This window comes from Anomaloglossus baeobatrachus, chromosome 9 (assembly GCF_048569485.1).
Source record: "Anomaloglossus baeobatrachus isolate aAnoBae1 chromosome 9, aAnoBae1.hap1, whole genome shotgun sequence".
In the NCBI taxonomy this organism is placed as follows: Eukaryota; Metazoa; Chordata; class Amphibia; order Anura; family Aromobatidae; genus Anomaloglossus; species Anomaloglossus baeobatrachus.
Genome location: NC_134361.1, coordinates 170002449 through 170017844, shown reverse-complemented (window position 1 = coordinate 170017844; position 15396 = coordinate 170002449). Strand labels below are relative to the sequence as shown.

At 40.4% G+C, this 15396-nt stretch overlaps 1 protein-coding gene across 3 annotated transcripts in view; it reads right to left on the bottom strand.

The window, feature by feature from the left end:
• Positions 1-6964: 6964 nt before the first annotated feature.
• Positions 6965-15396, bottom strand: part of LOC142251341 (putative E3 ubiquitin-protein ligase MID2) — a 561844-nt gene continuing 553412 nt past the window's right edge. For all 3 annotated transcript variants that reach the window (XM_075324036.1, XM_075324035.1, XM_075324037.1), the window contains exon 10: positions 6965-10447. In XM_075324036.1, coding sequence (XP_075180151.1) covers positions 10039-10447 — 409 coding nt within the window. In that variant the 3' untranslated portion in view covers positions 6965-10038. The remainder of the gene's footprint in view (positions 10448-15396) is intronic.

Sequence of the window (15396 nt, the reverse complement as noted above, 5' to 3'; positions counted from 1 at the left end):
GTTTTGTGTTGGAGACTGTAAACGGAGATTTTGTTGCCGATTGTTTAACAAAAAGTATACACTATCGTATACCTGAGGGACACTTTTAGAATTTCACTTGGTTCACGTGGTACTGATGGAGTTTACCATGTAATGGCTCTAACAATGCTAGCATTCATTTTATCTGTTTGCAAAATGGAATAGAATATTGACAATCAGAATGTTGGTTTGAAGTCAGCTGTAGATACAGAGCCATGAAAAGCTTTCATACCGTGTGAACTTTTTCACATTTATTCACATTACGCCCACAAACCTAGATATTATTTTATTGGGACTTTGTGATATATCAACACTATGTACCAAGTATTTCTGAAGTGTAAAGGAAATGATACATGGTGATTTTGTGAAATGCACCAAATTTATTAAAGGGGTTGTTCTAGTTGAAATGAAAAGTCTACTTTCAGTCATTGTGACTGCAGACTGCCGAATTGTCATGTCTCCACCGGAGTTGACTTCTGCTTCAATCACCAGATGCCACCAAGTCACCACTATGGGCGGTGCTGAGGACAAGGGAGCAGTCAGTGTCTCTGCTGGGTGCACGCTCCGCTCATCTATTTGGCTTGGTTTCACTAGGACCTGCAGTACCACTGGTTGACTGTGGTGGTGTGTGCCTTCCGGCTGGAGTAGCTCTCTTTCAGCTGGGGCCAATGGTTCCAGATATAGTCCTGTAATTGCCTGCTAGACTCTGGTTCCTTGCTGTTTGGTTGTATTCCCGTATATTGACCTTAGCTTGACTTCCTGACCACTCTTCTGCCTGCCGTTCATGTACTTCCCTGCTAGTCCAGTTTTGACCCTTAGCTTGTTTGCCCGACCACTCTTCTGCCTGCCGTTTCTGTACTTCGCTGCTAGTTACAGTTTTGACACTTAGCCTGATATCTGACCACTCTCCCGCCTGACGATTTTTGTCCCTGTACTACCTTCTGGATTTGACCCTGCCTGGTTACTGCTATTCTCAGGACCGCAGTCTTCTGCAGGCAGTGATCGCCTGGGCCCTGTCGTAATTCCAAATCCCTGAATAGGGGTTAAAGGGTTGCGGGGTCTGGGTTCCTGCTTTGTGGGAGATTCCCTCTATTCACCTGCTTTACAGATCCTGAGTCCATGGCTCCAGGCAAACTTCACACGAATTATGAAAATGTATCAAAGGTCTCTTATGGGATGGGTAGTCACATGATCACATGTATATAATTTGGATACTTGCAGTCACGTGCCGACTTGTCTCATCTCATTTCTCTCAATAGAAGAAAAGACTAGTAGTCTAGTTGGCACAAGTCCACAAGTATGAAAACCGCCCATCTTCAAAGGAAATACAAGGGAATCATGACACTGTTGGCATCCCATGCTGCCATGTTTTGTCAGTCTGTGGTCACACAGTGCTGCAGAATTTTTTCTCAAGTCAGGGCAACCTCGTTGATAGTGCTTGCCGAATTTGTGCCAAAAAAATACTGGTGTAAAGAAAGCTATTCTTAAGTATCTAATTTCTTTACACATGTCTCAAATTTATGAGCATGGTAAATTTGCCGCAACTATTAGTAACTTTGCCCCTTTCTTCCCTTTTTGAAGGGTGGTTTCAAGATAGTATCTTCTGAAAAGAGGAATCTTGAGGACAGATGGGATAATTAAGTTTCCATTACTATATTATATTGATATTCAGTTCAGTTCAGTTCATTCAGTCCCTCGATAGTTGCAGTAGAATTTTTTTGCATGAGGTTTAATAAAATAGGCAATGAAGCGACACATGATCAGGTTGCATCCTGGGAGCTGTATTTTTGAGGGAGCTCATCCTTTGCTAATAAATGGGGTAGATACTGAGCAGTGGGCACTGTGAGAGTGAAATTAGATCTAAATGACCCCATATCTCATTAAATTACATATGTATGGTTAGTAAATGTATAGCTACTAGAGATGGGCGGACCCATAGAAGTTTGGTTCGGTGGGTGCAGCCAGACTTTAGGTAAACTTCTGTTCGGGAACTGAACTTGACCTGAACCTCAATGGAAGTCACTGATTGAGCAGTATGAGTCTCTTCCCATATACAGCCAGCCATAAATAGAACACATCAGAGGGTGGGTGGGATTTTTCCATTTTTTGGTGCACACTATGTCCGATAATGCTGATTTTACCCCCATTGTGAGCCGATCAAACACTACAAGCAGCTCACATTTGGCCAAGCACCAAGGGTAGCCGAGTACAGCACTCTTCAATTGAGTGGTCAACATAAGTAAAGGACCCAAAGTTTGTTTTTTATGTAAAGTCTGGGTTTGATACGAACACCAAACATCGAATTTGTTCATTTCTTACAGCTACCAATGTGAAAACTAAGAATTATCGGCTTTTTGCCTTCAGTTTGTGTTCAGTTGCTCCATGGCACGGTACCAAGCTCTCTGCTAGTGGAGAAGATTGATAGGAAATAAAAGTGGGATTGAGTCTATGAATTGATTGCCTGGCTCCTTCAAGTGTGTTCCATTATATGGGCTCGCATCCTCTACCTCCTGAGCGATTAATATGCTTTAATTAAAAATAAAATAAAACAAAATACAAGTCTAGGATCAATTTTTGTATAATCTGGAAAGAAGAAAATAAAACAATGACGAGAAATACCTTCTGCACAAAGTTTATTTATATAAATCTCACATTCTTCTTATTCCTTAAGCTTGAATATTTTCCAATAAAAAATGATCGCCCGTGATGACGTTTTCATTGGAGGTCAATTATATTCAACATTAATATAGGTTTTGGAATAAATATATCATACAACATTTGTATATATTACATATATATTTATATAGCGATCTAAGAGTGACACAGTAGTTGATACATATACAGCAGTATGAAATACCTGGGGCTAAAATTTAATTTACCCAGAAGGTTTTATAGGGTATCATAGTGTCTCCCTTGTTTTATCATATGCATTTTAAAGGACACCTGTCATGTCCAATATGGACCCAGAACCACAAGCAGTCCTGGGTACATATTGCTAATCCCTGCCTAATTGTCCCTGTATACACTAGCATAGATAAAGAGATCTGTAGAAAAAGTATTTCTAATGATCCTTTATGATATGCTAATGAGTGAGGGGCCTAGTCCCAAGGGACGGTTAGGCAGGGATTAGAAATATGCACCCAGAACTGCTCGTGGTTCTGGGTGCATATTGCACCTTACAGGTGCACACTTTAATAGCAATGCAAAAATGTGAGCCCTAGTTTCCATAAGTGGGCCTCCATGTTTTGTGTTATGCTCTTATTTTTCTACTTGGGCTTGATTAAAACAAGAGAAGTAATGGGGGACACAATTTTACTTTTAAGCTGCAGAATAGCTTGTCTTCAAGGTGAGACTGGATCTGTATACATGGAGCCAAGTGAGAACATGGGCAATGTGAATTGGGGTGTGAAGCTCCTGGTGGCCATGTGTTTCACTACAAGTAATTTAATGTCCATTTTAAAATATACAAATGAATATCAGTAAACAACCTTGAACATGTATACATGTTCAATAAAGAAGTGACAACGTGAAAAGATTAAAACCGATTTTTATTGATATATATATTAAACATTTACACAAAAAAAATTACACAGAAAAACAGCTCCTTGATAAAGCAACAGAGCGAAACACGTGTCGGAGTGAGGGGTCGTGGACGGTTTTGCTATACCACCTGTATATATTGGTAAATATACCTTCTAATATATGATGCCTTTATTATATGTTTAATAATTGCCATTGCATGTCAGTGCAGTGAGGTTTGGGAGGGTTGCACCTAATAGGATGGTTGTTTAAATTACTGGCTGGATATTTTGATACCATTCATTTAATTATTTATTCAACTATTTATCTATATTTCATCCGTATGTGGTGGCTCCTATTTCCCCTTTTTCCCCTCCCCCCTAGCACATTGGCACTTTAATTGCAATATTCAGAAAATCTTTTTGAAGCAATTTTGTTTGGCATTTTTATTCATATATATTTAATACAGGTGGTATTTATTTAATTATCAAATTCCCATGAAATTTGTATATATGGGATAACTATAATGAATAGAACAATAAATTTGATGTTCCGTCCGTGACCCTTAACATTATATTCATCACTTAGCACTTTTACTTGCTGTTTTTCTATGTAATTTTTTTGTGTGAATTTTTAATATATACGGTATATATCAATAAAAAATCGGTTTTAATCATTTCACGTTATCACTTCTTTATTGAACATGTATACATGTTCAAGGTTGTTTATTATAATATATTGAAGTGCGGTTTCATTTAGGACTAAATGTTGAATAACTAAATGAATATCAGTGTATATTTTGGGTAATTAGATTAACTCTTCCATCATATTCACCGATAGGGATGAAAAAGAAACCCCTGATTTTTTGCAGAGCAGCCAAATTTCCTGGGCATTGAATCATTCCTAGAATTATAGTCTTGGAAAACATAATTTTTTTGCAATACCTACAGTAACAATGTTTTGCACTTTTGTCTTTCAGGCTCCATTTGTTACCATCCACTACAGCTTTGAGCATGAGATTACCTTCATTTTATAGGCAATCATCTTGGCTATTAATAATAATACATACATTTGACTTGTAACTATTTATCATATGATTAGTTATGCAGATTCTTCTCATGTCACTGCATTGTTACTGTTTTGTTTCTAAAATTCTAAATTTAACATTTTTATTATTTTGTTAATATTTTGTAAATCCCCCTTTGGTTTTCAACACAGCCTGAACACTTCTGGTCAGGTTCTCCATCAGATTCATGCATGTTTCAACCGAAATCTGACCCAGGGTCTCTTCTACACGTTCCCAGTCTTGGTGCATTCTGGTCGACTCACTTGAGTTTGTATACAGATTTTTCTCCAACTTTTCCCCCAAGTGCTCGATTGGGTTGAGGTCTTAGGATTCTGGGGGCCAATCCAGTACCTCTACTTCTTTGCTATTGAACAATTTCTTTGCCAATCTCAAAGTATGCTTTGCGTTGTTGTCCTGCTGGAACACTATTTCGTCCTTTTCATACCCATAATACTTGAATGTACGAAGTAACTCATCTTGCAGAACACTTACTATTAGCTCAGCATTGAGACTGGCATCGATCCTAGTTAAGTATCCAACGTCTTTGGCTGTAAAACAATCCCATATCATCAGGCTTTCTCCACTGAACTTGACACTTCCTTCAATTTTTTGATCCTTTAGCCCTTTTTCCCTTGTTTTGTCCAGACCCATTTGTACCCATCAGAGCCTAGTCTATTGACTTTAGTGTCATTGCTTCAAATCACCTGTTTCCAATCTTCTAATGTTCCCTTTTCGTAATTTTTTGCAAGCTTGAGCCGTCGCATCCCATGATGATATTGAAGTTGAGGTTTCTTCACCTTTTTCCAGGCCACCATTTCAAATTTATGTAATGTGTGTTGCACGGTGCGTACATGGACATCTGTGATATCACTATACAGAGGCATACGAGCTACCTCCACTGCTGTGTTTGTACCACCAGAACTGATAGACCTTGTGATTTGCTGACCTGTTGACGCTGATATTTTGCCTGGACATCGATCTTTCAGTTTTTGAATGGATGGACGTGCTTCATTTCATATTTCTTCAACTGTCATGGCACTCCCATGATGCAATTTGGCAATTTACTTGGCTGAGAAACCGTTATTGTTGAGCTGGATGATGTGGTTTATCTTTTCTTGGGAGATCTTCTACATGGCTGCTCTTCAATGCGATTTACTTTGGAATCAACCTAATAACACACTGAGCTATTAGGGAATGTGAGAACAGGTTGTAATTTGTAGAATACAGAAAGAAAAAAATGTTTCAAACACCAGGAGCAAAACACTAACAATGCAGTGACATAACAAGAATCTGCATTACTAATCATATGCTAAATAGTTGCAAGTCAAATTTATGTATGAGATAGCCAAGATGATAGTCTATAAAATTATGATAGTCTAGTGGATGGTGAGATATAGAGCCTGTAAGCCAAAAGTTCAAAACATTGTTACCCTTTTGCTCATCAGTGTATTTATACAGTGCATAGGGACATGTCTAGGGGAAAAGGTTTTTGGCAGCATGCTTTATGGCATGCATAGTGGGCCATTCTGGATGGAGCTTGTCTAAATACGTCTATACACACTGACTAATCAGCCAAACCCACTGATATTGAAAGGGTTCGGCTGATAGTCTAACATGTATGAGTGTTTACATGTCAGGGGACAAAATCATCCAGACTATTCGATATCACACTGCCAGTACTTTTGCTCTTGAAGAGATAAGCCACTGTTAGAGCTTGTCTAGAAAGCTATAATTGCACTCAGATGACATCAGTCCGGTCTGATTTTCATGGATTGACAGAATGGAGAAGGATAAACATTTTTTTATTATTTTCCATGTCCATGAATAATGGGTCCTACTCTGATCAGAGTCTAATTAGCATAATCAGACCGTTTGACTCGGATGGAGAGAATATGGTTGTGTGCACGAGGCCTTAGACATATCTGGCAGCAGCTTTCTCATAGAGAACACAAGAGGTCTGGGCCAGCTGAGCATTCCTGTATATGGAGGAGTCAGGGTCATAGATAATGGCCAAACCATAGCTCGACCACCAGCTAAAAATAAAAAGCATAGTCCAAGAAAAACTCACCACCAGCTTTGTCTTTACTTGCGATCATAAATTCTTGTTTAGGAGACCGGAAAGCCCATCGACCACAGCTGGGCAATATTAGAAGACCAAAAAACAAAAGATTCTGATAATCCCATAAAATATCCAATTTATTGTAAATCCATAAAATGAATTTCATATGTAAGGAAAAACACTCCATTTTGATGCGTTTCGACCAACTGGTCTTAATTGTATCAATCATACGATGAAGACCAGTTGGTCGAAATGCGTCATCATGGACTGTTTTTCCTTACATATGAAATTAATTTTATGGATTTAAAATAAATTGGATATTTTAAGGGGTTACTGGAATAAAAGTTTTTTGGTCAACTAAAAAGAATGATTGGGGGGAGGGCTTAAGTGTTACTAAGTCAGATTTAGATTTGGTGCAGCTTTAGGCACTACTAAAGATAAGAGCTCAAAAAAAGTCTCTGAATAGGCATTATGTATTTAGCCAATGATCCTTCCATTGTTTTCATTCAAAAATGATAATTTAGTTGTATTTTGTAAAATATGCATAAGTGTACCTCACTGGTGCTATAGCAATGAAATATACATCGGACTGTAGATAGCAATATCCCTTGAGCATTGGTGCATTTAGGGGTCCAAGATGATATCATACACTTCATATATTTGATGCCTAATATGTTCTGTCTGTCTAAAGTGAATTGTTTTAGCAACATGGTGAAGGATTTTTGAAAGACTAGATGAATTGAAACTTATGCACATACCCTTAGGAGTTGTTCACACACAAATCCCAGTGTAAACATATCCTTCTTAGATGATTTGAATTGGAGACCAGGAGTTTTACACCTCACGCGTTTCAGTCAAGTAATTGAAATCTTCGCAAAGTACGCTACAGTTCAAAAGTCTGGGGTCACTTAGATATTTCCTTATTTTTTAAAGAAAAGCATGGTTTTAATGAAGCTAACATTAAATTAAACAGAAATACACTCTATACATTGTTAATGTGGTAAATGACTATTCTAGCTGCAAACGTCTGTTTTTTAATGCAATATCTACATAGGTGTATAGAGGCTCATTTTCAACAACCACCACTCCAGTGTTCTAATGGTACGTTGTGTTTGCTGTGTTAGAAGGCTAATGGATGTTTAGAAATTCCTTGAAAACCCTTGTGCAAGTATGTTAGCACAGATGAAAACAGTTTTGCTGATTAGAGAAGCTATAAAACTGACCTTCCTTTGAACTAGTTGAGAATCTGGAGCATTACATTTGTTGATTCCATTAAACTCTCAAAATGGCCACAAAAAGAGAACATTCATGTGAAACTCGACATTCTATTCGTGTTCTTAGAAATGAAGGCTATTCCATGCGAGAAATTGCCAAGAAACTGAAGATTTCCTACAAGGGTGTGTACTACTCCCTTCAGAGGAGAGCACAAACAGGCTCTAACCAGAGTAGAAATAGAAGAGGGAGGCCGCACTGCACAACTGAGCAACAAGACAAGTACATTAGAGTCTCTAGTTTGAGAAATTGACGTCCTCAACTGGCAGCTTCATTAAGTAGTACCCGCAAAACGCCAGTGTCAACGTCTACAGTGAAGAGGCATCTCCTGGATGCTGGCCTTCAGGGCAGAGTTGCAAAGAAAAGCCATATCTGAGACTGGCTAATAAAAGGAAAAGATTAATATGGGCAAAAGAACCGAGACATTGGACAGAGGAAGATTGGAAAAAAGTGTTATGGACAGACAAATTAAAGTTTCAGGTGTTTGGATCACACAAGAATATTTGTGAGCTGCAGAACAACTGAAAAGATGCTGGAAGAGTGCCCGACACCATCTGTCAAGCATGGTGGAGGTAATGTGATTGTCTGGGGTTGCTTTGGTGCTGGTAAAGTGGGAGATTTGTACAAGGTAAAAGGGATTTTGAATAAGAAAGGCTATCACTCCATTTTGCAAAGCCATGCCATACCCTGTGGACAGCGCTTGATTGGAGCTAATTTCATCCTACAACAGGACAATGACCCAAAGCACAACTCAAAATATTACATGAACTATTTAGGGAAGAAGCAGGCAGCTGGTATTCTATCTGTAATGGAGTGGCCACAGCCCTGTCACCAGGTCTCAACCCTATTGAGCTGTTGTGGGAGCAGCTTGATCGTATGGTACGCAAAAAGTGCCCATTAAGCCAATCCAACTTGTCGGAGGGGGGAAGCATGGGGTGAAATATCTCCAGATTACCTCCGCAAATTAACAGCTAGAATGCTAAAGGTCTGCAAAGCTGGAATTGCTGCAAAGGAGCATTCTGTGCCGAAAGCAAAGTTTGAAGGAGAAAAGTATTATTTCAAGTAAAAATCATTATTTCTAACCTCGTCAATGTCTAGACAATATTTTCTATACATTATGCAACTCATTTGCTAAATAAAGGTATGATTTTTCATGGAAAAGAGAAAGTGACCCCAAACCTTTGAACTGTAGTGGAAACCGTAGAGTGTCATATGGTTCCACACGAGATGTACTTGCCATGGAATTATATTTATATGTAAAGCTTTGGCCTAATAAAAAGATTTGGAACCTTCCAATATATTGATTTGTTATTGTTACAAAAAATAAAGAAATTAAATGAATCTGGCAATTTTTATGTGCTACTCCTATACATCTGTATATCGAAATCCCCTTTTTTACAGGTCAATTTATGATTTTGGACACTAAGATGACTACAATTACTATAATCATGACTGTGCCCCTGTGAAACTGTCTTCAGTAAAGTGACTTCATAACTCTCCGTTAATTGACAGAAAATAGCATTTTTCCTGGCATTTTACACTGTTTCATCACCTATCAAAACCTACAAAGACAGGAAGGCATAATGTAGTGTCAGCAGAGATCAAGATTTATCTGCATAGATTTATTTCTAAGGATGATCAGAAGCCGGTAGATTTTTTAAGTATATGGATAAAAAGCAACAAAAACTCTTTCAATGGCGTCCGGTCCACACATTCTTCATCAAGGACAGTTGCCTGACCATCGGTTATAAATAATGGCACTAACATAAAAGGGAAGGGAATTATTTCCTCTGTAATGAAAGTCTGGAATATATACACAGTCACAAAATAAAGTTTAGAATAATGTACATATAATATTCCTTCCACGGAAGACTTTTAGGAGGACTTTCTTTTAGAGTAACACATCATAATATGCAAAATAAAACAAAAAAATAAAATAAAATGTAAAGCTACATTAGTACAGTAATCTATATCCAGTAGTAGATGTAGAACATGGTTTTATATAGTAAGAGAACTTTGTGTATTCTCACTAATGGCAGGATACAGGTGCCCAATATCTTTGATTACTCTAAGAAGGCCTTGGAGCAGGTCATCATAATGGCGTTCATTGGCAAGCTTTGAGTCCAGATACATATGGAGATTCTTGTGGTCGACAAATACACTCGGGCTGAGGAGTCACGAAGGCGTCCATGAAATCTGGAGCTGGGAGCCCTGAGAGGATTAGTAGTGACTTGTTCCATATTGTAAAAGTAGGACAAACAGGCAGGATAAATGAGATCTCGAATGTGTGAAGGTGAAGAGAGTTAGCCGGATCATAGAAAGACAGTGTATTGTTGTCATAGTCTAGGAGGACACCCAGACGTTTCAGCTGAGGGTGAACATCTAGGAGAAACTCTTTATTATTGTGCCTAACTAGGAAATTGTTATTACATCTAGAGAAAACCCAAGACGAGGTGTTCTTTCCAATCCATTCATTCCTCGGAGCAGACTTGTAAGCAATTCCTACTGCGTACCTAGGGAGAAAGAGAAGAAAATCATTCTATTTTAAAGATCTACTTGGCTTAATGGAAAACTATCATCAGAGAATGATCTATTGTTTAGGTCAGGTTTACTGTATTTTCCTTTTATAGTATTTTTTATATATATAACATTAGAAATCTTGCAATTTTCACAGAGGCTACCAGGGCATTTTTAGACTAAAGTGGGCTTTACACACTACGATATCACTAGCAATTGCTAGCGATATCGTACGCAAAAGCACCCGCTCCCGTCGCGCATGCAATTTCGTGTGATCGCTGCCACAGTGAACATTATCGCTACGTCAGCGTCACACGCACTTACCTGGTCGGCGGCGTCGCTGTGACTGCCGACCTATCCCTCCCTCAAGGGGGAGGGACGTTCGGCATCACAGCAACATCACCGCGACGTCACTAAGCGGCCGGCCAATCAAAGCAGAGGGGCGGAGATGAGCAGGACGTAACATCCCGCTCACCTCCTTCCTTCTGCATTGCGGCTGTCGGCAGGTAAGGAGACGTTCCTCGCTCCTGCAGTGTCACACACAGCGATGTGTGCTGCCACATGAGCGACGAACCACATCGATAATCAACCATTACCGACTTTTGGTTTTGGGACGACCTCTCTATGGTGAATGATTTTCACCATTTTTGAGGTCGCTTAAGGTCGCTGGTCAGTGTCACACGCTGCGATATCGTTAATGATGCCGGATGTGCGTCACTAACAACTTGACCCCGACGATAAAACATTAACGATATCGTAGCGTGTAAAGCCCCCTTAACGGTACCGTCACACTAAGCGACGCTCTAGCGATCCCACCAGCAACCTGACCTGGCAGGGATCGCTGCTGCGTCGTTACATGGTTGCTGGTGAGCTGTCAAACTGGCAGATCTCACCAGCGACCAGTGACCAGCCCCCAGCCAGCAGCGACGTGTGGAAGCGATGCTGCGCTTGGTAACTAAGGTAAATATCGGGTAACCAACCCGATATTTACCTTGGTTACCAGCGCACACCGCTTAGCGCTGGCTCCCTGCATTCCTAGCCACAGTACACATCGGGTTAATTACCCGATCTGTAGTCTGGCTATGTGTGCAGGGAGCAGGGAGCCGGCACTGACAGCGTGAGAGCGGCGGACGCTGGTAAGGAAGGTAAATATCAGGTAACCAAGGAAAGGGCTTCTTGGTTACCCGATATTTACATTGGTTACCAGCATCCATAGAAGCCGGCTCCTGCTGCTTGCACATTTAGTTGTTGCTCTGTCGCTGTCACACACAGCGATGTGCGCTTCACAGCGGGAGAGCAACAACTAAAAAATGGTCCAGGACATTCAGCAACAACCGGCGACCTCACAGCAGGGGCCGGGTTGTTGCTGGATGTCACACACCGCAACATCGCTAGCAACATCGCTGTTGCGTCACAAAAGTCGTGCCTCAGCAGCGATGTTGCTAGCGATGTTGCTTAGTGAGACGTGGCCTTTTGACTTCCTGTTGCTTCAGAAAACACATGCATATTAGCCTCAATGAACTTATTCTTACCCTATCTTTTATATTGAAGCATCTAATAAGTGTGTGTAGAGTCAGCTATGTCATTGTTTATTGTGAATGTGGATTTTGTGTTATCAGCTTTGTATAGAGGTGCTATCATTGTAACCATGTCTTTACTGATAAGAAGCCTGCTGAAAACTCTTCTTGAAAGGAAGGAATTTGGAGTTTAAAAAGCCCCAGAGGTCTGTCTGAAAATTTAAAGATAAGTAAGTTTGTTTTTTAATAAAAATCATGATATGAAAAAACCCCCATTGCTAATACTGACCCAACATTGATATGAGGGAGTGGTCTACTTTTGTGGAAAATGAAAGGCCACTCTTGATCCAGTGTTGGATAACTCCAAAGGTCAATCCCATCTTTCATTGTTAAAGGGAACCTGTCGCCAGATTTGGTGACTATAAGCTGCGGCCACCACCAGTGGGCTCTTACTGTATATACAGCATTCTAACATGCTGTATATAAGAGCCCAGGCCACTGTGTACAATGTAAAAATCACTTTATAATACTCACCTGAGGGGCGGTGCGGTGCAGACTGGTCGGATGGGTGTCTCCGTTCTCCGGTACCAGCGCCTTCTCTTTTGGCCATCTTTGTCCTCCTTCTTCTGAAGCCTGGGTGCATGACACGTCTTATGTCATCAACACTAGCCAGCATTGAGGTACCGCGGAGGCACACTACAATACTTTGATCTGCCCTACTCATGGCAGATCAAAGTACACTCGCACAGGACCACAGTGTTGGCTTGTGTGGATGACGTAGGATGCGTCATGCACCCAGGCTTCAGAAGAAGGACAAAGATGACCGAAAAAGGAGGCACCGGTACAGGAGAACGAAGACACCCATCCGACCAGTCTACACCACACTGCCCCTCAGGTATTATAAAGTGATTTTTACATTCTACTCAGCGGCCTGGGCTCTTATATACAGCATGTTAGAATGCTGTGTATAAGAGCCCACTGGTGGTGGCCGCAGCTTATAGTCACCAAATCTGGTGACAGGTTCCTTTTAAGCAAATTAAAAGGAATCTGTCATCAGATTTTTGCCACCTAATCTGAGGGCAGCATAATGTAGTGGCAGAGACCCTGATTCCAGTGATGTGTCACTTACTGAGCTGTTTAGTGTACTTTTGATAAAATTCCTATTTAATCAGCAGTAGATTATCATTACAGGTCTGTATAACTACTAGATCTGCAGCAGAGAAAACACTGATTTTATCAAAAATAGCAGCAAAGGCTCAGTAAGTGACACATCGTTGGAATCAGGGTCTCTGTCTCTACATTATGCTGTTCTCGAATGGGGTACCAAAAAACTGGTGACAGATTCCCTTTAAGAAAGCATTATTACAACGTCAATCATATGATACTTGGAGACGTCATCACCATTCAAATAGGGGCTACATTTTCTATTCCCACCCACAGGATTCGCATAGTCGCCTGGATTATATTCTTCTTCAACACAATGCCTTACGCTAGCTCTCATATATCAGCATTGGAAATATTCTCTGGTCAGATCATACTCCAGTATTATGCTCTTTAAAGGTGCACATCCTCGCCAAAACGGTATGGTCCTGGCAGTCTGATGAATCTCTTCTCTCTGATACATTATACAGTTCTGACATACAATCTTCCACAAATCATTTTTTCGCGGATCACTTGTCCAATAGCTTCTACAATCAGATGGTAAGTTCTCAAATGTGTCCCTAGTTGGGTATTTATCAAACATGATTCACAAACAGAAAAGATAGGGCGTGTGCTATTAAATCATCTCTCCAGACAGTTACCAATTTAGAACTGATTCATAAAACAGCACTCTCCACTAAGACCCTTAGGAACCTTCTTAAAGAGAACTAGACACCAGGATTTTTGTATATGAAGTAAAGGCAGTACCATACTGGTTCTTGGATGCTGAATCCAGACATACCTTTTTTTGAAAGATCGGATGCTTAGCTGCTGAAATACAGTCAGGGCCAGAAATATTTGGACAGTAACACAAGTTTTGTTATTTTAGCTGTTTACAAAAACATGTTCAGAAATACAATTATATATATAATATGGGCTGAAAGTGCACACTCCCAGCTGCAATATGAGAGTTTTCACATCCAAATCGTAGAAAGGGTTTAGGAATCATAGCTCTGTAATGCATAGCCTCCTCTTTTTCAAGGGACCAAAAGTAATTGGACAAGGGACTCTAAGGGCTGCAATTAACTCTGAAGGCGTCTCCCTCGTTAACCTGTAATCAATGAAGTAGTTAAAAGGTCTGGGGTTGATTACAGGTGTGTGGTTTTGCATTTGGAAGCTGTTGCTGTGACCAGACAACATGCGGTCTAAGGAACTCTCAATTGAGGTGAAGCAGAACATCCTGAGGCTGAAAAAAAAGAAAAAATCCATCAGAGAGATAGCAGACATGCTTGGAGTAGCAAAATCAACAGTCGGGTACATTCTGAGAAAAAAGGAATTGACTGGTGAGCTTGGGAACTCAAAAAGGCCTGGGCGTCCACGGATGACAACAGTGGTGGATGATCGCCGCATACTTTCTTTGGTGAAGAAGAACCCGTTCACAACATCAACTGAAGTCCAGAACACTCTCAGTGAAGTAGGTGTATCTGTCTCTAAGTCAACAGTAAAGAGAAGACTCCATGAAAGTAAATACAAAGGGTTCACATCTAGATGCAAACCATTCATCAATTCCAAAAATAGACAGGCCAGAGTTAAATTTGCTGAAAAACACCTCATGAAGCCAGCTCAGTTCTGGAAAAGTATTCTATGGACAGATGAGACAAAGATCAACCTGTACCAGGATGATGGGAAGAAAAAAGTTTGGAGAAGAAAGGGAACGGCACATGATCCAAGGCACACCACATCCTCTGTAAAACATGGTGGAGGCAACGTGATGGCATGGGCATGCATGGCTTTCAATGGCACTGGGTCACTTGTGTTTATTGATGACATAACAGAGACAAGAGTAGCCGGATGAATTCTGAAGTGTACCGGGATATACTTTCAGCCCAGATTCAGCCAAATGCCGCAAAGTTGATCGGACGGCGCTTCATAGTACAGATGGACAATGACCCCAAGCATACAGCCAAAGCTACCCAGGAGTTCATGAGTGCAAAAAAGTGGAACATTCTGCAATGGCCAAGTCAATCACCAGATCTTAACCCAATTGAGCATGCATTTCACTTGCTCAAATCCAGACTTAAGACGAAAAGACCCACAAACAAGCAAGACCTGAAGGCTGCGGCTGTAAAGGCCTGGCAAAGCATTAAGAAGGAGGAAACCCAGCGTTTGGTGATGTCCATGGGTTCCAGACTTAAGGCAGTGATTGCCTCCAAAGGATTCGCAACAAAATATTGAAAATAAAAATATTTTGTTTGGGTTTGGTTTATTTGTCCAATTACTTTTGACCT